General features: G+C 45.2%; 1 protein-coding gene across 1 annotated transcript in view; it reads right to left on the bottom strand.

The window, feature by feature from the left end:
- The window catches only part of TMC2 (transmembrane channel like 2), a 31,371-nt gene that overhangs the window by 14,896 nt on the left and 4,021 nt on the right, over window positions 1-12,454 (bottom strand). The window contains exons 5-12 of the mRNA XM_057431557.1: window positions 12,022-12,112; window positions 11,073-11,154; window positions 10,701-10,807; window positions 8,886-8,984; window positions 5,196-5,338; window positions 3,560-3,707; window positions 2,927-3,115; window positions 603-782 (exon numbers count right to left, since the gene is read on the bottom strand). Coding sequence (XP_057287540.1) covers window positions 603-782; window positions 2,927-3,115; window positions 3,560-3,707; window positions 5,196-5,338; window positions 8,886-8,984; window positions 10,701-10,807; window positions 11,073-11,154; window positions 12,022-12,112 — 1,039 coding nt within the window. The remainder of the gene's footprint in view (window positions 1-602; window positions 783-2,926; window positions 3,116-3,559; window positions 3,708-5,195; window positions 5,339-8,885; window positions 8,985-10,700; window positions 10,808-11,072; window positions 11,155-12,021; window positions 12,113-12,454) is intronic.

The following is a 12,454-nucleotide window of genomic DNA, read 5'->3' as shown; positions in this document are numbered from 1 at the left end:
CTAAAGCAGACTGGGGAGCCATGAGTTCTAAGGAGCTAGCAGCCTATTTCCTGCACATGGAGGAGCCAGGCCTCCTTCAAGACTACTGTGTGCAGATGGAGCCTCCATCCAGCCCTTCTTCTTCACTTTCTTCATAATTTTTCAGGGCAAAACCGACCCTCATTCCTCCAATTCTTCTCAGCTTAAACAGAGTTATTTTCTCTATGGATCAGCTAGTTAGACATTTATCCTTTCTTCCAGTTATCTGCCTGCAACATGCTACCAGGATAATGTTAAAGAGGGGAAGGCGGGGGAAGAGGATTATGAACTGTATCCTTGGGTTCTGCATTAATAGAAACTGCAAATGGTGTCAGATGGAGAAAAAACCCTCAATTTACTCTCACACACCACGATTATAGAAGGCAATAAACACTCTTTTGTCAGGGCTGTGAAGAGAAACTGGAGATTTGATTCCATGATTCTGTGACTCTCTGGAAACCCCTCTGCTTGGTGAGTCTCCCTGGGGCACTGCAGCCTGCTGCAAAGGGGATGGTTACCCCTGTTGGCTGCAGGGATGGGCTGTGCTCACCCCCAGCTCTGGATAACAGTAATGAACATCTTACTTTTTCATTGACATCATCCATCAAGGCCAACAGGAACGTGTAGAGGTTCCCGAGGAAGAGCGCAAAGATCCGCCCCAGCTGCCACTTCAGCCCGATGCGGGGGTGGTAGTTTTCTAGTGCAGCGATGGTTTCAAACAGCGGAGGGCAAAACATGCCCAGCAAGGACATCACGATTTCAACCTGCAGCATGAGGAAAACGAGATTACTACAAATAGTAACAGCAGTCGCTATCTTACTGTGAGCAGAGTAGGTGGTGTCAGCCTTCGGGGCTGGGTTTCGTGGCTTGCGCTTGCAGGAGCACTTTTGCTTTTGTCCCAGAGGGATGAGTTCATGAATATTTAGGTTCCTCGGGTCTCTTGTAGTACTGCTTGCATCAGCTCTGAGGTTCTTAGCTTGCCTATTAGTTGATGCTCATGTTTATTTTCTGCATTCAGCACCTTTGCTTTTGCGATAGGCAACTGTGGATTTGAATAGAAGCACATCAAGGACTCGTTTTTGCAGTGATAGTGGTATTTTGTTCCTCTATATGGTGCAAGATGCTAAGTTATACTGTGGTCAATGAGGTCATCAGCAAGTCAGTGTTAGCTCATGCAGAACAGCTCTGTGGGGAAGGACTTGGGGGTGTTGGTCCATGAGAAACTTAATATGAGCCAGCTTTAGTGTGCGCTTGCAGCCCAGAAAGCCACCCGTATCCTGAGCTGCATCAAAAGGAGCATGACCAGCAGGTCAAAGGAGGTGATCCTGCCCCTCTACTCTGCTCTGGTGAGACCTCACCTGGAGCATTGTGTGCAGTTCTGGTGTCCTCAGCATAAAAAGGACATGGAACTGTTGGAACAAGTCCAGAGAAGGGCCACAAGGATGATCAGGGACTGGAGCACCTCCTGTATGAAGACAGGCTGAGAAAGTTGGGGCTGTTCAGCCTGGAGAAAAGAAGCTGCGTGGAGACCTCGTAGTGGCCTTCCAGGATCTGAAGGGGGTCTATAGGGATGCTGGGGAGGGACTCTTCATGAGGGTCTGTAGTGATAGGACAAGGGGTAATGGGTTCAAACTTAAACGGGAAGTTTAGATTGGATATAAGGAAGAAGTTCTTTGCTGTAAGGGTGGTGAGGCACTGGAATGGGTTGCCCAGGGAGGTTGTGAATGCTCCATCCCTGGCAGTGTTCAAGGCCAGGTTGGACGAATCCTTGGGTGAGATGGTTTAGTGTGAGGTGTCCCTGTCCACGGCAGGGGGGTTGGACCTTGATGATCTTAAGGTCCTTTCCAACCCTAACTATTCTGTGATTCTATGACTTTCAGACTCTATGAGGTTTTTACAGCGCTGAAGTGCCTGTTGGCCTGCAAAGGATAGTGTCTGCACAGCTGCTGGCAGGCTCAGACTCACAGGTCTCTTTTTTTTGTGCTTTTCTTTCCAGGAGAGAAAAAGTACCCAGTAAGGTGCATATTCTGATCTCAAATTATCATCAGCAAAGTCTTTTTTCTTTGGGAAAAAGTTCAGTGAAATCATAGAATCACAGAATGGTTTGTGTTGGAAAGGACTTAGAGCTCATCCAGTTCCAACCCCCTGCCATGGGCAGGGACATCTTCTGCTAAACCATGTTGCCCAAAGCCCTGTCCAGCCTGGCCTTGAACAGTGCCAGGGATGGAGCATGAACATATCAGAGCATTTTGTGAGGACGTCCTTTCTTGCTAATGTTTTCTAGGGGAATTATGAAAATGCATGGCTTTGACTATCATTTGCCTTTGATCTCTAACTACATGCTAATGTCGTATATATTGAAATCAAACCTTTCCGTATGTTGAAATGTTGGTTTTTTTTGGTGAAGACCTCCAAAATCTGAACTTCCCATCCAAAATAACACACCAGAAAGAATCTGACAACTGAAATCTTTCTGCAGCTCCTCAAATCTTATTCTCACAATTCCAGATGGATGATAAAGATCTGAGTTTAGTTTTATGCCCAAGCATGGACATTTCTAGCATCCAGAGGGCTTTCCGGCATAACAGAGTTTGTAAGCAGCAATATGCAACTTGAGTTAGATCCTTTAGAAGATGGCCAGAGTTGTAAGTGCTGAAGACCCATTGACTTCTATTGTGATTGATTTTAAGGGTGTTTTGCCCTCTCTGCAGAAGCTGTTCTCACTAGAAACAAACGGTGAGACCAATGCTCTTCCCAGCTAGAACAACTACAAAGGTACAGAAGGGGCCTTCTGAGCCTCGGTAGGTAGCCCCTCTGCCTTGGATGCTGTCCTCAAGCTGTGACAATGATTATGTGGATGTGCAAGGAAAACTATCACAGCAGGAAACCAGAAGCACAGCTCCCTTACCTCATTTCTTTCATACCACCCAACATTTTGCATTTTAGAAAACGTCTGGGAGCGTTTCACCACGAAGTAGATGAGGTAACCGCTTCCACACAAGCAGCATATGATGAGGACATTGGCCAAAACCCGCAGGAATCTCCTCAGGTGGATGTTCTCATCCTTGTTGCTTTCTTGCTCATCCACGATAGACTCCTGAAAAAATAGGGGTGCTCATAGGATTGGAGTGAGTACCACATGGCACCAAGCCTAAGGCAACATCAGGTGGTTTTCTACGCTTTGAGATGCAAACCTATGCTACTCTGGCTAGATTGAACTTGGTAATTTGTGTTAGATTCAAATGAAGCTCCATACAGGCTTCCCAGTTTGACTGAAAGACATCAAGTAGCAGACAGTGCCCCATATCCCAGGGGAATGTGGTGGGGAATTGCACTCTGAAGTGAAACTAATTCTGTCCAATCCTATACAGAGGGTTTGGGTGACCCAGGGCACAGGAACTGGAGCTGCTGTGGTTCGGCATCCTGTTTGTATGGAGAGATGCTGCCACAGGTACCCAGATTTCCCCTTAAACCTCTGCCACGGTGGGTAGGTGCTGGGAGCATCCCCAGAAGCAGACAGAGAAATGCCACTTAGGGTTACCTTGAAGCTGGTGGTGATGGATGCGAACTTGTTGTCTGCTGTCTCTGGGTTGCCAATGAGGTAGTCCCAGCTGGTGAACATTTTCCAGCTGAAAATGAAGTTGTCATCGTCCCCGTCTGCTGTACTTTCGTTGGCGTTGCGTGCCATCCTGTGTAAGGACATGGTCAGACAGTGTTTGAGAGAGCCAACACGTGTCCTTCAGCTTTGCAAAGCAGTGCTGGTGGCTTTAGGTTGCTGATGGGTAAGGAAGGAGCAGGGTGACCATTCTTGGGGTCTGGGTGCAATTGTCTGTGCTGTTGGATTTAAGTTTAAGGAGGACTGAACAGTCAAACAGAATCTTCAGGGCCATGCAGGTCTTGTATTAAAAGAAGTAACACAAAAAACCTTACCATAGGTGATTAAAGAGGTTAAAGAATGCTTCCACCAGCATGAAGAAAGTCTATTTACAGTGCTTCTGGGTCCTTGGCTACCACAGGATTGTGGCTATCTTTGGATAGTTAAACTTACATACTGATGCTGTCCAATCCACCCACTGCAACACAAAGTTTTAGTAAGACTGCAGTAGGTGCACAATGCTGGAACCAGTGGAGTAAGTCATGCAGGGAGAGAAAAAGGATTATTCTTGTTAATCAGCACAAGGGCAGATATGGCTTCTGCTGTTTCCTCTCTATTATTTGATCCCCGAAATCCTTCTGTAACTCCCACCAGAGTTCCTAGCACCAGTCCCTCAAGGAAAGCAAGACAGCAGATGATGAAATCCCCTGGCAAACGTATAGCAAATCCCCACGTCCCCCCCCAGCCAAAGGCTCAAGAAGCTCTTTCTGCTGCACAGCCACTTGCAGCAGCGATAGAAATCCATGGGTTTATTCTTTCTTACAAAGGAAGAAAAACCTTTGTATGTGAGTGCCCTTCAGGCAGAGACAGGGGGTTATTTTTGGCTTTGCAGAGCACATCTCAGCAGCAAGAAGTAAGTGCCTTGGCTGCAATGTTGGTACCCTGGGGACGTTGCGGGGGCATCACCGGTAATGAGGGACAGTGCACCAGGAATATGAAGATTGGGGCACTGCTTTAAAACTCCACTGGTTGCTTTGGAGACACATCAAAAGCAGTCTGGTACCGTTTGGCTCTTTTCTGTACCCCTTGCACCATCTGTGTGACTTGCATTGGCTTTCAGGAGTGGTTTTGAGGGTGGTTTTTTGCATTGAAAGGATGGGGAAAGGAGCCTTTGAAATTTACTGTAAGTAAAATCCTCCTTCATGTACAGAAATGGAAAAAATCCATGTGCACGTACAAATTCCACCTTTTTGATGACCCTGTAGTGATGTTGGTGAAAGGGTTAAAGCACTCTAGAGAGGAGGAGGAGGAGGAAGAAGAAGAGGGAAGGGGAAGGAGGTGGGAAGGTTCACAGTAATGCACATAGCACATGGCTGAGGCGAGGGCTGCCCAGGTCCATCAGAGCCAGGGGTGATGGATGCTGAGGCCAAGTGCTTGAAGACAGCAGGCACACAGCCCCCTTTGCCCCACACTCCCCCAGCCATCCCCAAGGGCTGCATCAAGCCATAAGCTGTACCCATGGAGGGGAATCCAGCTGTGAGACACATCTGGGAGCAGAGAGGGCAATCCCAGCTGTACTTACGATCTTATAACAACCATCAGGCTGTAGCCAAAAACACTGACTCCAACCATGAAATATGCCATCGGGAGCCTGTATTTTAACCAGCCAATTGTCCTCTGGTTGTTGTAGTAGCCGTAAAAGAGCGCCGAGTATTTGATATAGCCCTGGAGGAAAAGCAAAAGCCAACCTTTGTGCAAGCTCTGCCGCTTTTCTTCTGCAGGAAAGGGGTTTCTGGTGAAAACTGAAGATTTAAACAAGGAAAATCAACGTGGAAAAGTTTTTAGCATCTCATTCTTGGCTTTCTTCTGCCCTGTCCCCTTTGAGAGCCATCCTCCTAAGAGCTTACCATCCTAAGAGGGGGGAAAGAGGGAGAGCACATCAAAGGATCCTGGCTCGGAACTAAAATGCAGGTTTTATCCATCACTATTTCACCCCTCCCAGAAAAACCTCCTTATTGCTTTTTGTGGCTGTAGCCCACCTGCTTCTCTAAGCCAGCATCAGACCCTCAGATCTTGTAGAAATGCTGTAGCAATGGGATTTCCCACCATGATAGGAAACTTTTCCTTTCAGCCAGGAGGCAGCTGATGCTTGGTACCCTGGAGGTTTAGTTCCTTTTACTGGCTCCCACCTGCAGAGCAAATATAGCTAAAATCTGAAATCAAAGCATTGCTTTCATGTGGAAAGCAAAGCTCAGACATGAGCTCTGTTATCAACCATGTTGTCTCAAGTAGATCTACTTTTTCCTGTACAAACTGCTGGGCATTCAATGAGTGTGCAGATTCCTGACCTGCGTTAGCACTCTCTCCCTGTTTTCCTGTCATATCTCATCCAAGTTGATGTGTATCATTGTGTATTGTACTTCTCTATTTTTTGCCTGTTGTCTTTCAGCTCGTCAGTTGTGTAGTCATTCAGTCTGGCCATGGAACTTGAGCAAGCTCCCCTCTGATTAAGCCTTTGGAAAGACCAGAATTGAGGCATAACTTGAAGCTTGTATCAGAGGCTGTGTAATAGATCTTGTTTAGAGATACTGAATACTTTAAATGGGGAGGGATCTCTGGAGGTCATCTAGCCAAGCCTCCTGCTCAAAGTAGAGCCAAGTTCCAGATGATGTCCAGCTGAGTTTTTAAGATCTCTAAGGATGGAGATCCCGCAGTCTTTCTGGGCCTCTCTATCCAGTGTCTGACCACCTTCATTTAATCAATTAGACTCAGCTCTCCCTAAAGCACTGGGATTTTCATTCCTAACCTAATATAAAGCTTTGGTATCCCTGGGTGCAACATTAGCTGGGTGTTTTCCTGCACAAAGTGCAGTCCCACAGGTATGGGACAGCTCTGCAGTCAGTGCTTCTGAGCCACCGGGGAGCATAAAGCAAGCCTGTGGCTCAATAGTGTGTTATGTGTAACATGTGCTGGGGAGGTGTAATGAAAAAATCCTCATAAAGATAATGTGCCTGGAAAGTGCCAGTGAAGCTTGTTTGTCAGATTGTAATCCCAGACCTTTGTCTTTTTGATTCATCAAATAGCAGGGACTGAAGAATGAGGATTTCTGCTCGCATCACCCAGTATGTTCTGTAAACTGTATTTGTGAGACATGGTGTCTGGTGTCCAAGTGAGCTTTACTCCTTTCTACTCCTCTAGAAAGCCATGATGTGACCTCCTTGCTGCCAAAGCATACATTTCCTTGGCTCTTTTGTCTTGAAATGCGTTTTTCAGTATCACAGTTTTGACTCTTCATTTTATGCCTGCTCTGAAATAAGTTTCCTCACTGCATTTCTTTGGAATACTGGAATAAGCATCTATTAATTTTCAAAGGGCAAGCCTGTGAAGGGCTTCATTTGACATCTTCAGGCTGCTGAGGGTATAGGTGTACATCACTGCCCCATAGCTTCTCAGGCTTGTCAGATTGCTCCCTGATGTCAAACAGCAAGGGAGTGATTATCGGACCTGTATGGCGGAGGGGTTCAGAGGATCAAGCCTTCGATGCAGTGTAGATGTAGGTACCAAGACACAAACAAGAGACTAGCAGATTGTGGTAGCCAGCCTTTCATGCTGGTAGGGCCTCATCCAAGAGCAAATTTCCTTACTGACAAGTGCATAGTCCATGGTCTCCCCGATGAAATCAATGGCTGCAGTTCAGCAGCAGTGCAGCACAGGTTCTTCTTTGTTTTGGAGGGGATTTTTTGTTGTTAGCTTGGGTAGTTTTCTGGTTTTGGTTTGGGTTTTGACAAATGAGTTTAAATGCTGCTTATTTTTACAGTGTGCTGCTCAATTGAGCTTTTGATTCAGCGTTATGTTATTCAGAGTGTCACCAATTCACTTTTAATTTGGGATTCTGGCAAATGAGACAACGTGAAGAGCAATAGCCAGAAGAATCCTCAGCAGAAAATGGGTGGTGAACAAAGGTTTGGTCCTGTTCAGTATTTGAAGCCTTATTAATAAATCCATTTAAATCATCTGCCTTACATTAAAGAGTTGAAGGGGGTTGTTTTAGCTAAGGGAATTGCAGTGAGGTTTATGACAGAAGAACTGGGTCTCTAATATGTGGACCAGCACCAACAAGCATTTAATAAGCATCTCCAGAAGTAGCAGCTTTGAAAGTCAGATCCCAAGGTATTGGCCACAGCAGAACCTCCTCACTCCTGCACACATCTTCTTTTTTTGCCCTATCCCCTAAAAACACTTAATCCCTTTGGCCTAAATCTTCAAAGGCAGAGTCACTGACTTGGGGGGTGTGTGACCTGGGGCTGCAGCCAAGCTCTTGTGGGCAGATGGAAATTTAGGTTTTACTTTTGGGTGCAAGTCCTAAACTTTGGTTCCAGCTCCAGGCTCTTATAAATATTTCAGGGGAGCAGGGATGGTAGGGATGTGGGGAATGGTCCCCTTCCTAAGGCTATGAGCAAGTTCGTAGTGGCTATTCTGAATAAAATCCCAGTGAGGAATGTGAGATGATGATATCTATTTCTCTAGCTCTATGTATATTTAAAATACAGCAGAAATTTATTTATCAAGTAGTTCTTTCCTCTGAAAAAAGATCTTTCATTGAATGAGTTCTATGTCTCTACGAGACAACTACGTGCACGTGGTTTAAGAGAGTTGCACCAAGTTCACCACTGGGCAATTAACATTGTCACCTGCTTCTACTAACGCTCACAGACAAACCTAACTTTGGCTTCTTATGCTTCAGGAATAAGAATACTGTGTAGATAAAAGGACATGGGTTTCCCAAATCTACCTTAACTACCTTCTGTGTGGAACTGTGTAACTCCACTTTGTCCTGTTGCGTCTCACTGACTCCAGACAGACACGTTTCGGATGGTGTTAGCCATTGGAATGGTTGGTCTTGATGATCTTAAAAGTCTTTTCCAACCTGGTTGGTTCTATGATTCTATGTCCCCTTTGGAGTAAAAGTGTATCTGCTTTGTACCTGCAAACCTGAGACATACATGTCTGTGTGTGTATGTGTGTGTACAAACGCACGTGACATACACAAGCTAGCACATTTGCGCATGGAAGTGGTTCAAATTCATATGTTGTTTTGGCCAGAAACCTCAGCAGATACACAAATCTTTTTCATTGCAGAAGGTGTCTTCATCTTCTGGAAGGAATAGGTGCATTGCTGGTTTACCTGGGCTCAAATCCATCCCTAACTAACTTCTGAAGGGCTTCAGGAGGTATTCAACCAATCTCAGACGATTAATGCTCATGTGCTTACCTCAAAATCCCATAGAACTGAAAAATCCATAGCTGTTGCTTGCTCAGCCCGGGGTACAGTTTTCCTTGGCATGCTCCCGTATGGCATTCCCATCAGGACCTAGTGGACATTAATAGCAGTGATGCATGTATAGTATGATACACTGCACAGTTTTTGTGGGTTTTTTGTTAACAAGACCCTTTGAGGTTGCTTTTGGTTGGTTTTCCTTTTGGTTGCTTTTAATTTCTTAATTCTGGAACAGCAGTTTAAAATATTTAGAATGAATTCCATTCAAATAACCAGAGGACTTCCCTTTCTCTGGTAACATCAGGTAGTATATTGCCAAGGACCTATATCCCTCAATGATCAGCTCCAGTTTAAACGTCCTTGGCTTAGCAAGAAGTTCTTAGCTTGAACTTCATGGGTGTAATGCAATAAAAGGATTAGCTTAATCTCTTTATGCAGGACTCCTCCTTTGAGAGAAGTCAAGAGCACTGGGTCGAGCTCGCAGTATATTTTGTATTTTAGGTCTCAAGGTGAGGTGAAGGACAGTTAGGTTTGGGAAAAAAGCATGTGACAAAATGGTGCAAAGAAGACTTTTCATGGCACAGCCTCTTCTGGCACCACACAAAGCAGCAAGCCCAGCAGCTATGGAAGACCAGGTGGAGAACATCAAGGGCTATGGAGAGTTAAATACATTTACAAGCAGACTCTAATGCTTATACCAAAATATCTCATTAATATTCATAGCCTAGAAAGGTCTTAGTATATAATCTATCACTTACTTTTTTAGGGCTATCTAATTAATTTCCAAATAATTTATGGATAAATGTTTATTGCCCAGTGGCTTTCCATATCATAACAGCTCAGCAGGCAATGAGTAACAGTATGCATACTTTAAAGAGGAAAGCTGTTCAGTCTTCTACCATATGCATAGCTCCTAACAAAATACATTTGTATTGTTTAGTGCTAATGGTTATGTCTCTTCGTCCTGGGAGGAGGAAGAGCTTTCACTTTTGATAGCATGAGCAACCACATTAAGGAGAACAAAAGCACATTCCTCGGGGGAGGCTCTGTGCTGCATTTCTGCTCCATAGAAATCTGCATTGAACAGAACAGATGCCACTGCCTGTGGATTGCACAGCCTTTAACGACTGCACTGAGTAATTTAGCCAGAGCTGTAATGGCTGCACTAAGAAATTCTTCACTAAATGGTCATATGAAGTTGGCGATGAGATGTTTTTCCTTCTCCAAGAACAGCGAGAAATAGGAAAACTAAAAATAAAGCTCTACCTTGTGAATCATCCGAATTAGAAGGACAGAAAAGGGATATTTCCCAAACAAATGTTAGATGGCAAAGTGCTGGGAAATTGTTCCTTCCCTTGACGGTTCCTCCTGTGGGGCTGTGCTTTAGCTGCTGCCCTGGGGCTACGCCACATATAGGGTGCAGAAGGGGTTTTCTAATCACTTTTACACCACAGTCCATTTCTTATGGCTTTTATGGACCTGAGCTTGTATCTAGGATTCCTAGGTCATGTTTTTCACTTTAGTTAAAACAAAAACTGGCCTTAAATTAGGGGTTTGAGCCCCTGATTTAGCCGCTGAATGGGAAAGATCTTTTAGGGCCTTTTAGGCCTCTTGATTTCAATCTGACTTTTTGTGTCAGCAGCAGCCTTACAAGTTCTGTCTAAATAATCATCCTTGTACAATCATACTCATAAAGCACTAGCTGGTATAAGACACCTGTTGGTGCTATAAATCTCATGTCCATGCATCCTTAAACCATCATCTTAAGCAACGGGCAAGATACTACTGAAAGGGGAATTAAGCACTTACCTCTGGAATTATAACCAGCCCAAATATTAAACCAAAAAGGACAAGATTCACTCCGTACATCCACCGCAGAAATATGAAGTAGGAAGCGACTGAGGAACCAAAGTGACCTTAAACCAGAAGACACTTCATGGTTAGGAGTTTAGGAGGGTTAAACTGTCCCCAGCAACCCCTTTACCCTCAGGTCTCCCCAGTGTGCTGCCCAAGACCCTCCTGACATTCTCCACCACTGATGGAGACAGCAAAGCCCGGAGCTACCCGGGGTATGTGCTCCTCATTTGGCATCAGAGATGGGGATGAGGGAGCTGGAGCATTGTTTGGGTGAATCAAAGCTGGCTTACAAAGGACAGAGACCGCACAGCAACTTCCACTTACTCTCCACTTCTTTTATCTTCATCTCCCAGGGTATGCACTGGGTTTTGAAATTGTCAAAGTCTCTCTTAAACTTCACCCATTTCTGAAACAAGACAACACTGCAGTGAGCAGAGAGGTGTGAAGAGGGAGGATGCTTCCTCTTCAGGGCTTTTTAATGGCAGGGCTGGGTAGCATTGCTAAGGGTGGGTATAAAGTCCAAACCAGAAGCTCTGGTCTGGGTCTCATCTTTTGGGCTGTTTCAGAAACTACCTTCAATCCAAAAGTCCCCCAGCCCCAAGTGTTCACATTCATTACCTGAGTTTTAACCTTCCCAGGCTTTTGGAAAGCTGCAGTTGTGCTGTGTGTGCTATGATGCAGAACCAACTCTATTGGAAATACAATTTGATTTGGTAATATACTGAGCTCACATCCTTTCTCATCAGGCCAGCAGCTAAGCTCCCATTGATTTCAGCATCTCAGGCCTTGCTCCATTTTTCACTTCTCGATATAATCTCCATGACAACATGCAACTTGGCTACCATCTTCAGTCTTAGAACACAGCCATCATTCTCCCTGTTATCTCCTCATTACCAGGGAAGATGGAATTTTACAGGAGCCTAAGGGGCAGTGCAAGCATTTGGCGTGGCCTTTCGGTCCTTTAGGGGTACCTTGTCTCAAAGATCAAGGTTTTGGAGACTGCAAGCAGAAATCTGTCGTTTTCCGTGCTCCTACAAGCCCTGCCTTGCTTTTAGGAAGGTCTCAAGGAGATTCAGATGGGAGGCAAACTCTCCCTGTTGTTTCTGTAGTAGTCATAGTTTAGAAGCTGGCTAGTGCTTTTTTGAATGCAGGCAGGAAGTTACTCTGATTTGCTGCTGTTTCCAAATACAGGTTAATACACTCTACCAAGCAAAAAGTGCTGAATACAGAACCAGGTACCCAAGCTTTCCCCTGACATCACTGCTGCACTTACCTTTGCCATCATCATCTTATACGCGTACAATTTTTTGCCCTTCCCTTTTCCTAGAGCTCCTTCAAACTTCTCCACAAAAGCTTGTGCCTCCCTAGGTACAAGATAAATAAGCAGGTTATTGAAACAACAAAGGAGTTGTTTTCTTTTCACTTCTTCACACATCAGTGCGAAAGCAGCTGTGCTCATGCAAGGATGGATGTGATGTCTGGTCTCCCTCCACACTCTGCCAAACACGGAGCAGAGGGGCATCACCACTCCCCACGGGGCTGTGCATGCCTTCCAATGCTATTTTGAAAGCTCTCCTGCTAGAAAGGGTTTTTTTAACCAACAGAGCTGGGATTTGAATCATTGACACGGGGATGGTTTGTGATGATCCTGTTGACCTGTGGGGTTTGGTTTCCCTGATCTTCTCTGCCCCACTGATCCCACTGCC

The sequence above is a fragment of the Pezoporus wallicus genome, unplaced genomic scaffold (assembly GCF_028554395.1).
Source record: "Pezoporus wallicus isolate ANWC-B61680 ecotype Strahan unplaced genomic scaffold, APGP_CSIRO_Pwel_v1 scaffold_11491, whole genome shotgun sequence".
NCBI lineage: Eukaryota > Metazoa > Chordata > Aves > Psittaciformes > Psittacidae > Pezoporus > Pezoporus wallicus.
Note: the sequence above shows the minus strand (reverse complement) of the source record. Positions and strands in the feature narration are given on the sequence as shown.